Below are 13,495 nucleotides of genomic sequence, written 5' to 3'. Positions count from 1 at the left end.
TGTATTGTCAGGGGCTGCACTAAAGGCCAACATCCTTCCAGGGTTGATAAAGTGGGTACCGCTTTGTGAAAAAGTCAACAATGGTTGCGGGGGGGGGGGGGTAGCTGTTGAATCTCAATGGGGCTATCCACTCTACTGGGAAGTCACGGTGTCAAATACATTAAGTACTTGGGGTCCATTTAGCCCTGAATGACATGCTCGTTTTACTTTGAAGAAAATAAACAGTTTCCAGACGATGATTCAGATTGCCTCTGCACGCCAGATATCAGCTGGCAGGGCAGCGCGCGTCGGCCCGTCAGTCCGTGGCGGGCGTGAGTCACGCGTTGTCAGTGGTAGGCGGCGGGTCTGACAGCGGCTAGGCAAATTAGCGTGAAAACTTTCTGACACGCAACCCTTTAACGGCGGGTAATGTGATTAGGGTTTTGGACACGAGTCGGCGGAAATTAATGGAAATGTTAAGCGCGGTTCAAAACTCCACGCCCTCGAGTGCATTTTCTGTGTCGGCAAAGGCACTCTTGAAATAAGAAGGGAAAAAAGAGAAGCACGTTCTGGAAAAATCCCAACAGCTGGAAAAAAATGTCCATCTGTCTTGCACACCACACTCCACTACATTACACCGCCAGTACAATAAATAACCTAAAAAACTATTTTTTTTATTTTACCAGGTCAGGCCCAATGGAGCTATATAACGCTTTTTTCAAAAGCGACCTGGCCACAAATGATAGTCCGAATTTGAAATTAAACGGCGCAATGCTCCTGCAGAGTAACTCCGTTGTCCTCCTTGGATTTGGAATGTGGAGTTGGTTCACCGATGCATCGCTGCTACGACCTGCACCCCCCTTCCCCCCCCCCCCCCAAGTAATTCTAAAAATCCGAGCTACATTCATCGTGCGTTGAAGGTTAGGTCAAATTGTTGGGGTAAACACGAGATAAGTCTTAACCACCGAGCTACAATAAACAGTAATTAATTATTTACAACTGGGAAGGATCTTGTTCATGATGCAGTAACTGTATTGTAAATGAGGCCTGGTGTACGTGTGTGTATATGGGGAGCGGTGGTGTAGCGGTTAGCGCTCTGCGCTACGGACCCGGCGACCCGGGTTCGATTCCCGCTCACGAACACGAGTGACAGTTATCTGAACCGGTCCCGGGCCTCCCCTAGGTCCACTCAGCCTCAAATGAGTACCTGGTGTGGTGTGTAAACTTTGCCACTAGGGAGACAAAGGCGGCCGGGCATGATGCTGGCCAGTCACCGTCTCACCTATGAAGGCCGGCACGCTAAACAGAACTTACTACAACAGTCTGATGAGGCTACAAGGGAATCTTTGTCTTACATATGGTTAGACAAAACATATGAGCGTGTCTCGGCAAGAGACAATAATTCTGAAGCGGGGTGCCAGGGTGGCAGCGCAGTGTTAACTCTTCGTGCCTCACAGCGGGTAGGACCTGGGTTCGATTCCTGACGAGGGCTCCTTTTCTCCCTATGTTCTCAATCTGTTTCTGCATGGGTTACTTCTGAGTTCTCTCGTCTCCTCCCATAGTATTGGCCAAAACATCCCAATGCAGATAAATGACCAGGAAATTACTCCATTAGGCTCACACAGCAGCAGCAACAACAGCAACATCGCCCCTCCCGACTGTAAAAAAAAAAACTCCACAAGACCCTCCTGAAGACAAAACTCGAGACCCATCTGGGCTTGCCTGGGTACACAAGTGTGGTATTAATAACACTAAAAAACCTACATCTGTGCGAATAAAGGAAACATTTCAAGAGTTCTTTTTTTTTACCAAGGGCACATGTGCAATATTTATATTTTTACAGATTTTGCCGCAAGATTAGCCGGACAGTAGCTCAGCGGGGGTTGCCCATCATCACCATCATCCTTCTGCGGTGATAAAACGTGTACCAATTTGTGAGACTAGTCAACAACGATTGTTCTATTTCGATTTAAAGCTTTCGTGACTGCAGGGATTCATCTTCTTGGTTCTTTCGGTAAAGTCACGTAGAAGGGAAGTAATAAAATAATAAAAATAAAACATAATAAAACAATTCTCACGACGTTTCGGCCACAACGCAAGCAGCCATCCTCAGGCGAAGAATGAAACACCCCAAGCTTGGAGCGTATATTTAAGCTGGGTTAGAGGGGGGGGAGGTGGGAAGAAGAGCGCCTAAACAAAATAATTTGCATATCAAGAGGAATTCAGCATATGGAAAATGCGTAGGAGGTGGGCGGGGGGGGTTCCAAATCAATACTATGCCCGTGCATTATGCAGGATTAGCAGCATCAAAGGGGGGGGGGGAAGGGGGGGAGCATTAACAAAGGAAAGGAATGTTAATAGTATGTAGCTGTAGTTACTAAACAACCACGTAAAAAACTACAGTATAAACTGCATGACAAACTAAAGTATAAACTACATAGCATCATCAGTAAACTTACTATACTCTACAATAAGCTGAGTTACTAACAGTAAGTAATACATGAAAAATTCTACGTTGTAAAAAATTATATAATATGCTTCCATCTAAACTTTATTCTCTTACATCACACGCGTCTATACCGTACTATATACTTCCATAGGCAAAACCAACATTAAATTACATACTGTATTGCTATAAACCACCCTATACCTTATACATTTTTAATATAACACTATGTATTATTCTACCCACCCTAATGTGTATCAAAATGGTTTATTACGTCCTTCCAGTGATTGCTAAGCCAGAATCCATCTTCTCGGTTAAAATTGTCTCTGTGTTTGTAAATGTGGATCGCCTCATGTACGAATCTCTCATGATAGCCAGATGGCTTGCAGAGAACCTCTGTCTTGGAGAAGTCAATGTCATGTGAGCCCACTGAGTTGTAACAGTGATCTGCCACGGCTGAGGTGTTTGTCCTACAGTGTTTCAGGTCAGCTTTATGTTCACGGATGCGGTCCGAGACATGTCGTTTGGTTTCCCCAATGTAACTGCTACCACAGAGGCAACTTAGTTTGTAGACACCAGGGTACTGTATGTCTGGAACCACATCTTTTACAGACGGTACCAGATCACGGATTTTATGTACTGTGTTGAATCGGACCTGGATCTTGTGTTTAATCAGGATTTTGGAGATCTTTTTTGTGACCCCAGCAATGTAGGGTAAGGTGATGGTCTTGAAAGGCTCCTCAACAGGATCCTTCTTGGTGGTTGGAGTGATGGCTTTGCGGATTGTGTAGTCGGAGTAACCATTAGCCTTAAGAGCTTGGCGTACGTGTTTGAGTTCACTGGAAATGTGTTCATGGTCGGAGATGCATTGGGCTCTATGATATAGAGTCTTGATGAGGGAATTCTTCTGGGATGGATGGTGGTGGGAATCCGGTTTTAGATAAGCATCCGTGTGGGTGGCTTTCCTGTAGACAGAGTGGCTCATTGAACCATCAGGTCTCCTTTTGATTAGGACATCCAAAAAGGGTAGCTTGCCATCATTTTCGACTTCCATGGTGAATCTGATGGCTGGGTGTATGGAATTGATATGGTCGAGAAATTGGTCTAGAGCAGGCCGGCCATGTGGCCAGATGACAAAAGTGTCGTCTACGTACCTCTTCCATAAGGTCGGGCGTAGAGTGGCAGTCTGGATGGCGTCCGTCTCAAATTTCTCCATGAAGATGTTGGCTACAACCGGAGATAAGGGGGAGCCCATTGGGGTGCCCTCAATTTGCTTGTAGAAGGTTCCATTCCAGGTGAAGTATGTATTGGTTAAGCAGTGTCTCACCAGGGGGGGTACCCCAGCATTCAGTCCTTGATGAACCAAGTCTTCAATGATTGCGATGGTGTCAGGCACAGGCACCTTGGTGAACAAGGAAACCACATCAAAACTGACAAGCAGGTCGTCTGGGGACAGGGCAATCCCCTTGATTGTTGATACCAGGTCAGTAGAGTTTAGTACTGCAGAGGTGGTTTTTCCAGTGAAAGGCCGTAGGATTTCGGACAAAAAACGAGCCAGTTTGTAAGTTGGGGAGTTGATAGTAGAGACAATGGGACGAAGAGGTGTATCTTCTTTATGTATCTTTGGCAAGCCGTACAATCTTGGTGGCCTGGCTGCAGAAGGTTTCAACGAGAACTGTTTGGTCTGATCAATTAATGCGGTTGAAGCAGAAATGATGTTGTTGGTTTTGGAGACGAGGCTGTTGGTGGGGTCTCTTTTTATTTTTGTATAGCTGCCATCGGTGAGTAGTTCTTGAATTTTGTTGTTGTATTCTATTTTGTCCATGATGACAGTGGCATTGCCTTTGTCGGCTGAGAGGATGACAATGTCATCCCTCTTTTTTAATTGAGCTAATTCAAAACGCTCATCTTTGCTGATGTTGCTAGCTGGCATCTTAGCGTTTTTGAGGGTTACAGAGATTTCCGATCTTGCTACGTCTGCAGCGATGTGACTCAAGCCCTTGAGAGCTACATCTACTCGAGCAATTATATCATTAACTGGTATGTGTCTAGGTGTGACTGCAAAGTTTAGTCCTTTAGCTAAAACGGATTTCAAACCTTCAGAAATAGGACTGTTACTGCGATTAATTACGACTTTGTTAACATCTAGCTTTTCAATGTGTGGGTCCGGTTTCTTGTTTGAGAGGCGGTTGAATTTGGAAATCAAGTTGTCCTTACATTTAGTCGACATAGCGGCTGCCTCTTCAGCTGCCGCTATGTCGACTAAATGTAAGGACAACTTGATTTCCAAATTCAACCGCCTCTCAAACAAGAAACCGGACCCACACATTGAAAAGCTAGATGTTAACAAAGTCGTAATTAATCGCAGTAACAGTCCTATTTCTGAAGGTTTGAAATCCGTTTTAGCTAAAGGACTAAACTTTGCAGTCACACCTAGACACATACCAGTTAATGATATAATTGCTCGAGTAGATGTAGCTCTCAAGGGCTTGAGTCACATCGCTGCAGACGTAGCAAGATCGGAAATCTCTGTAACCCTCAAAAACGCTAAGATGCCAGCTAGCAACATCAGCAAAGATGAGCGTTTTGAATTAGCTCAATTAAAAAAGAGGGATGACATTGTCATCCTCTCAGCCGACAAAGGCAATGCCACTGTCATCATGGACAAAATAGAATACAACAACAAAATTCAAGAACTACTCACCGATGGCAGCTATACAAAAATAAAAAGAGACCCCACCAACAGCCTCGTCTCCAAAACCAACAACATCATTTCTGCTTCAACCGCATTAATTGATCAGACCAAACAGTTCTCGTTGAAACCTTCTGCAGCCAGGCCACCAAGATTGTACGGCTTGCCAAAGATACATAAAGAAGATACACCTCTTCGTCCCATTGTCTCTACTATCAACTCCCCGACTTACAAACTGGCTCGTTTTTTGTCCGAAATCCTACGGCCTTTCACTGGAAAAACCACCTCTGCAGTACTAAACTCTACTGACCTGGTATCAACAATCAAGGGGATTGCCCTGTCCCCAGACGACCTGCTTGTCAGTTTTGATGTGGTTTCCTTGTTCACCAAGGTGCCTGTGCCTGACACCATCGCAATCATTGAAGACTTGGTTCATCAAGGACTGAATGCTGGGGTACCCCCCCTGGTGAGACACTGCTTAACCAATACATACTTCACCTGGAATGGAACCTTCTACAAGCAAATTGAGGGCACCCCAATGGGCTCCCCCTTATCTCCGGTTGTAGCCAACATCTTCATGGAGAAATTTGAGACGGACGCCATCCAGACTGCCACTCTACGCCCGACCTTATGGAAGAGGTACGTAGACGACACTTTTGTCATCTGGCCACATGGCCGGCCTGCTCTAGACCAATTTCTCGACCATATCAATTCCATACACCCAGCCATCAGATTCACCATGGAAGTCGAAAATGATGGCAAGCTACCCTTTTTGGATGTCCTAATCAAAAGGAGACCTGATGGTTCAATGAGCCACTCTGTCTACAGGAAAGCCACCCACACGGATGCTTATCTAAAACCGGATTCCCACCACCATCCATCCCAGAAGAATTCCCTCATCAAGACTCTATATCATAGAGCCCAATGCATCTCCGACCATGAACACATTTCCAGTGAACTCAAACACGTACGCCAAGCTCTTAAGGCTAATGGTTACTCCGACTACACAATCCGCAAAGCCATCACTCCAACCACCAAGAAGGATCCTGTTGAGGAGCCTTTCAAGACCATCACCTTACCCTACATTGCTGGGGTCACAAAAAAGATCTCCAAAATCCTGATTAAACACAAGATCCAGGTCCGATTCAACACAGTACATAAAATCCGTGATCTGGTACCGTCTGTAAAAGATGTGGTTCCAGACATACAGTACCCTGGTGTCTACAAACTAAGTTGCCTCTGTGGTAGCAGTTACATTGGGGAAACCAAACGACATGTCTCGGACCGCATCCGTGAACATAAAGCTGACCTGAAACACTGTAGGACAAACACCTCAGCCGTGGCAGATCACTGTTACAACTCAGTGGGCTCACATGACATTGACTTCTCCAAGACAGAGGTTCTCTGCAAGCCATCTGGCTATCATGAGAGATTCGTACATGAGGCGATCCACATTTACAAACACAGAGACAATTTTAACCGAGAAGATGGATTCTGGCTTAGCAATCACTGGAAGGACGTAATAAACCATTTTGATACACATTAGGGTGGGTAGAATAATACATAGTGTTATATTAAAAATGTATAAGGTATAGGGTGGTTTATAGCAATACAGTATGTAATTTAATGTTGGTTTTGCCTATGGAAGTATATAGTACGGTATAGACGCGTGTGATGTAAGAGAATAAAGTTTAGATGGAAGCATATTATATAATTTTTTACAACGTAGAATTTTTCATGTATTACTTACTGTTAGTAACTCAGCTTATTGTAGAGTATAGTAAGTTTACTGATGATGCTATGTAGTTTATACTTTAGTTTGTCATGCAGTTTATACTGTAGTTTTTTACGTGGTTGTTTAGTAACTACAGCTACATACTATTAACATTCCTTTCCTTTGTTAATGCTCCCCCCCTTCCCCCCCCCCCTTTGATGCTGCTAATCCTGCATAATGCACGGGCATAGTATTGATTTGGAACCCCCCCCGCCCACCTCCTACGCATTTTCCATATGCTGAATTCCTCTTGATATGCAAATTATTTTGTTTAGGCGCTCTTCTTCCCACCTCCCCCCCCTCTAACCCAGCTTAAATATACGCTCCAAGCTTGGGGTGTTTCATTCTTCGCCTGAGGATGGCTGCTTGCGTTGTGGCCGAAACGTCGTGAGAATTGTTTTATTATGTTTTATTTTTATTATTTTATTACTTCCCTTCTACGTGACTTTACCGAAAGAACCAAGAAAACGATTGTTCTCTCCAGTGACTAGCACCCGTCGTAGGAATGTGGATTCTCCACCAGAGGCTGGGGCAATGAAAAGAAAATGAGCACTGCTTCAATGCTCCTTTGAGCAACAAATCACTTTGACTTCACACCAGCTTACAGGTGTATCACATGGTCAAAGATAGCAGCACCCTTGCACAACTGCAAATCAGAAGTGTCAGAGGCACTTTTATCCTTTTTCTCCATTCATTTTCAGCAATCAACCGGTGAAGCTTTCGATTCACCGATTTAAACTTAACCCCTTGCGCTCGCGACGCACGGGCGTCGAATCGCACAAGCACGCGGCTTATCTGTGAGCGCCGGTTTACGATGCCAATGTCTGGCTCGCCCTCCGTCGTACCGCTGTCAACCTGGCCCGGCTTGTCGGTGATGCGGATTTGCCGCTCGGCCACCACTGGCTCGCCCTCCGCGTTGCCGATGTCGTAGGGCAGCAGCGAGAGCGCCCACGCCTCCTCCTCGAGCGAGCGCGGGAAGTAGAGGGGCAGCACGTGCAGATACACCGCCTGCCGCCACCGCACGACAAAGACAAAGAACCTTGACAGACTGTTGGGGCGAGCGCTGTTAGCGAGTGGCACCTATGAAGGCCGGCACATGGCACACGAGAGGGTGGGCGGGTGGGTGACCGGCACCACGCCCTGGCCGCCTTTGCCTCCACAGTGGCGATTGTTTACACAATGCAACAGGTACTCATTTGAGGCTGAGCTGACCTAGGGAACGCTCAGGACCGTGTCACTGCGGCGATGGCGGAAACCATAGAGGAAAACCGCAACAATCTCGCGAACATTGGTTGAGTTTAAGAGGCACGGCAGCTTAAAGTGGGGTGCAAAAGTGCGGCAGTGGGTAGTGCACTGCGCGACAAACCAGTTGACCCGACTTTGATGTAAAATCCACGGCTAACATCAGCGGCGAGTGATATCGGAAAACCGTCCCGGATCCCCCCCCACCAACAGATTCACCAACCCGAACTGACCGGCGTGGTAAAAGTATGGCCAAACAATCCTCATGACAAGCCAAAGCATTGGGAGGAAGGCCTTCATCCAGCATTGGATTGGAAAAAAAAGCATCCGTGCCTGTGCATAAAATGTAGCGGAACAGGAAAGAGGGTACGGAAATGTCTGCAACCCCAAGAACATTGGGATTGTAAAAAATGTCGGTCGTAAGAATTTTTTGATTTAGCTCAGTCAGACAGTTACTAAGTAACTTATCATCAACACCATAGCTCCCTGGTTCTGCCTCCGGTCAGTGAGCACTCGCCAAGCTCTTCAGCTGAAAATCACTCGAGTGAGTGCTGCGGCTGACAAGACAGACTCGCAGTACGACGGACGGACGGACGGACAAAATTAAATCTCATAAATCGTCAAATGTTTTTGTTACAGCGGTGAGAGAACAATGCTGGAGTCGCATAGTTGAGCCAGCACCACATGTCACCACATGTCCCCACGTGACCACATGTCCACGACAAGGGTTGCTCGTGTTTATTCGCCATCAGTCCTATCCCGTGATGATGGAACGAAAACAGCAATCGCGCACTTTCAGATGTACTACTGTGACCGTCTGGAACGCTCTTGATTAGGGTATTAAGAAGCCACTGGAGCGATGCACTTTAAAATCTAGATTGAAAACTCTTTTATTTAGAACTACTTTTTGCGTTTATTTTTTCGTCCTTCCCACCGCACAACTGTAAGCATGCAATGTAGTGACTGTCTTTGCGAAGACGGCCACTGCATTGCGCGCGCTTACGGATGCACTTCTGCGGCCGTCTGGAACGCTCTTCCTTACGATATTTGGAAGCCACTGGCGCAATGTACTTTTAAATTACGTACATTGAGAACTCATTTCTTTTAAAATAGCTTTTTGAGTTTAGTTTGTTGTCCTTTCCCCCCACCTCCGATGAGCAAGGTTGGCTATGTAAGTTCAACATAAATTCAACAAACACACAACATACATACATACATGCCAAGCGTGCGTCTGTGCAAAGCAAAATTATATAACACATTATGTTTACGTAACTACTGTTGTGTTTTGTATGATGTAACAACATTTGACAGTTGACCAGCATTAATTCGATCGAGTTGACGAGCTACTGGAAACCGATCCAGAGCTTGCTTGCACCGCAATACCTTGACATACGAAGTGGATGCGTTCCCGGATCTTCGCTTGTACACCGAAACCCTCGTACATCGAGTAACTTACAACATTAGTACTGAGGATGCGTTCCCAGCTTTCGTAAACTTGCCATTTCATACTGTATACATACTTTGTAACTTACGATTCATGCTTTAAAGACAAGTGATGTCGAAAACAACATTATATTTTACACTGTACAGTATTTAAATAAAAAATAACAAAGGAAAGCGCGATGCGCCACGCTCAAGAATTAGAAATGTATTCTAATTCGTAGAGCACCGTATATCGATAAATTTATTATTTATTTCAGTATACAACTATTATATTTTTAGCTTTCACGTTTAACGTAATGGCGGAAAATCCAAAGTTTGTTTTACCGAAATTTAGTTTGTAGAAGAAATGCACACCGAGGTACTGCTATACTCAACCAAGTCTGCTGAAACGACACACTCCTTACATCTTGCTCGCACCCGCACGGTCGCAGCGTCTTTTTAAATCCTTTATATTAAGTTCACTTGCTGGCTTGCTTGCGCGCTTACGACCGTGCAAATCTTTCGGTAGTTTTTTAACCCACTTCCCGTGATCCAATCGAGCTGACATTTTGCACACAGACTCGTTGTGCGTGACAATTTATTTTCGTGAAAAAAAAATTCAAAAATGTTACACTTTTTAGGAAAAAATAAATTATATTTAATTACCAATTGCTTAATGGTGGCAGGCAATCATCTGACCCATAGGTGGCAGCCATCTCAAGCCAAAGGACGAGAGGACTCTAGCCGCCACGCATATAAAGGATTTATAGTGAAAAACTTTGTTTTTACGGGTTAATTTTTTCCCGATTAGCTTATTTTCACGTCACTGTTAAGACTAAGGTGGCGGAGCTCACCTGACCCGTCACCTAACTATTTCTCGCGCCTCGTTTTTTTTCACCCGATCCGCGTCGATTTCTGTTCACGACCGTCATGTTCTCGTTTGTCATTTGCGCAATGTCCCGTCAGGACACTTTGTAACACTCGTTATCCGCAATGTTGACACTTTTGTCTTTTGCCGCTGTTGTTGCTGCCGCTGCTGCTGCTGCGCTCATGCACAACAAATCTAAACGGGATCATCCGTGTCAGAAAAATAAACTCTTACTCTTTCATATTCTTAGTTCTTTCGGTAAAGTCACGTAGAAGGGAAATAATAAAATAATAAAAATATTAAACTATTTTATTATTTTTTTCCCTTCTACGTGACTGCAGTCATGAAAGCTTTAAATCAAAATCTTACTCTTTTGTTTTACGTGAAGACAGATATATGAAAATTGTATTTTGTCTACTCATCTATTTTGTCATTCAAACTTGTGGGCCCCATTGGTTAGATAAGAGCGCCCATCTTAGTAAGGTGTGCTAATCCGGCAGCAATTGTTTAACATGCCTTGCTCTGCTGACGAGACCCATAGGGTTGAAACCGGTCCGGGGTTTTCTCGCTTGAACAAAATGCTTTGCGATAATATTCATTTGAAAAGCAAAGAGACACCGACGGTCGGAAGCGTATTTCTAATTAAACTCATTTACACACAAAATGCTTGCCACAGATGAACCACAATCCCTTGCAAATCTCGTCAAGGAGCAAGAACCATCATCGCAAGAACCATCATCGCAAGAACCATCATCGCAAGAACCATCATCGCAAGAACCATCATCGCAAGAACCATCATCGCAAGAACCATCATCGCGCGAACTCCGGCCATCCTCGCAACAGCTGCTTCAAGCTCAGCCGTCAAATAAAGTCGGTCACCGCATCGCGTGGCGCTGTCAGATCCGCTTCTGTGGCCGTTGGGAACGTTTTTCCTTCCTGATATTCGGAAGCCAACAGAACTATGCAATTTTAATCTAGATTGAAAACTAATTTCTTAAGAACTGCTTTTTGCGTTTAGTTTGTTGTCCTTCCCCCCGCACCTCCGATTAGTGCGGTTGATGAAAGAAGTTCAATGTACGTACGTACATACACACACGCACCCTGGAGACGCAGAATGGAGCATTCTGCTCACGTTTGCTTGAGGTTCAAACACGGAACGCTTCTGTGACAAGAACACACACAGCGTGGGAAGGGGCGGGGGGTGCGGGAACGCACGCATTCACAGACGCGCGAGCATCTTCACGTTGATTTCCCAATTACAGAGCGAACAATTAGGCAGATAAAAATAATTTAAAAAAAGCGGGTCCCCAACAGCGGCGATTGCTCACTAATGACACAACTGCTGCGACGCACAACAGTGTGGCAAGTCGCGCTACCACGCAGATGAGAGTGTTTATTCCACTTTGAAGGGAACCCGAAAATGTGGCGCTTTTTTTTTTCACCCCCGACCCACCGCGCTTCCCTTTCTGTCATTCTTTTCGAAGCGTGGCAGCGAGTGGCGGGGGAAAACACAACAGCAATTTTTTGCGCGTTCGCGACTCCCAAAAACGGTTCAAGCGCAAACACTACAAGATGCCCCGTCCGTGCCTACTGCCAACAGAAAAGTGAGAGGGTGATGGCAGTCGTCGACAACAACAACATCAACAGCCGCCGTTCACCATCGAGTGGCGGTGACGTCACCACGGCACGTGTGCCAAGCTAGGGGGAACTAGTCCTAGGCCTCCTTCTTGGTCAATTCAGCCACAAATGAGCACCTGGTGCAGTGTGTAAACATCACCACTGGGGAGACAAAGGCGGCCGGGCGTGGTGTTGGCCACCCACCCCCTCGTGTGCAGTGCCGGCCTTCAAAGGTGCTCGCTAACAGTACATGTCCCAACAGTCTCGTAAGGCTATAAGTCGGGATCTTTGTCTTTAGCTTGCACTTGAAGGCCACGTGAGGTTTCCAACGCCTGCTGGCAGGTCACGGAACAGGCCCAGGCGCTGTGGGCTGGGTGACTGACTGAGATGACTGACAAATGCTCCACCTGTGCCCCCTGCTGTGCAAACTCGCGGCGTTTCAGCCGTCCGGCGGTCCGCTTGTTTGCATCTATGCAGACACTGGGACCCTGCCAACGCAGACGTACGTCACCCCTCCGCTATGTTTTACAAGACAGCCGAGCCAAACAGCCTGCTCTGCGCGGTGGAACAGCGTGGGCTGGTTACACGTACACTGGCGGGCACCAGAGCACGCTTCAGCAACGGTGCCATTATTGACCCATATTGTTCTTGGATTAGACCGCGTGATGGTAGTGTTAGGTCCAAATTCTAGTCATTAACCCCTCACCAACCGACACAATTGTCGCGTTTTGCTAAGCGATTGTTTACGCGTGGCCGACCGGTGGCTTTCGGAATTTTCACGATGGGGGTGGGCAAGACGTCCAGAGCAGGCGTGGAAGAGTAGGCCAAAAAATATCTTCCACAGGGGCTCTCTAGATCTCCCTCCTAACTCGAGGCCCCTCCGGCACCAATGTTGTGGTGAGCAAGCAATCGCAGGACCGCACGTTAAGCTTCGATCTCCGACAGGGGTTGTGCGGTGAGCTTACACGCGAGGGGCTTCCTCGTCGGTTGCAGGGATTTGGTGGGGAGGCTGATGATGGCCTGTGGCCAATACGCTTCATGTATCACTTCATGTCTCACTTCACGTATCACTTCATGTATCACTGCATGTCTCACTTCATGTATCACTTCATGTATCACTTCATGTCTCACTTCATGTCTCACTTCATGTCTCACTTCATGTATCACTTCATGTCTCACTTCATGTCTCACTTCATGTATCACTTCATGTCTCACTTCATGTCTCACTTCATGTCTCACTTCATGTATCACTTCATGTCTCACTTCATGTATCACTTCATGTATCACTTCATGTATCACTTCATGTCTCAATTCATGTCTCACTTCATGTATCACTTCATGTCTCAATTCATGTCTCACTTCATGTCTCACTTCATGTCTCACTTCATGTCTCACTTCCAAACCAAAAGGTGGATCTAGAAACTTCCCATGGGGAGGGGGGTGGGGGGGGACATG

At 46.0% G+C, this 13,495-nt stretch overlaps 1 protein-coding gene across 2 annotated transcripts in view; it reads right to left on the bottom strand.

The window, feature by feature from the left end:
- Positions 1-13,495, bottom strand: part of GDAP2 (ganglioside induced differentiation associated protein 2) — a 120,472-nt gene that overhangs the window by 54,401 nt on the left and 52,576 nt on the right. For both annotated transcript variants that reach the window (XM_078615452.1, XM_078615451.1), the window contains exon 7: positions 7,737-7,899. In XM_078615452.1, coding sequence (XP_078471578.1) covers positions 7,737-7,899 — 163 coding nt within the window. The remainder of the gene's footprint in view (positions 1-7,736; positions 7,900-13,495) is intronic.

Source organism: Lampetra planeri, chromosome 47 (assembly GCF_965212315.1).
Source record: "Lampetra planeri chromosome 47, kcLamPlan1.2.h2, whole genome shotgun sequence".
NCBI lineage: Eukaryota > Metazoa > Chordata > Hyperoartia > Petromyzontiformes > Petromyzontidae > Lampetra > Lampetra planeri.
Note: the sequence above shows the minus strand (reverse complement) of the source record. Positions and strands in the feature narration are given on the sequence as shown.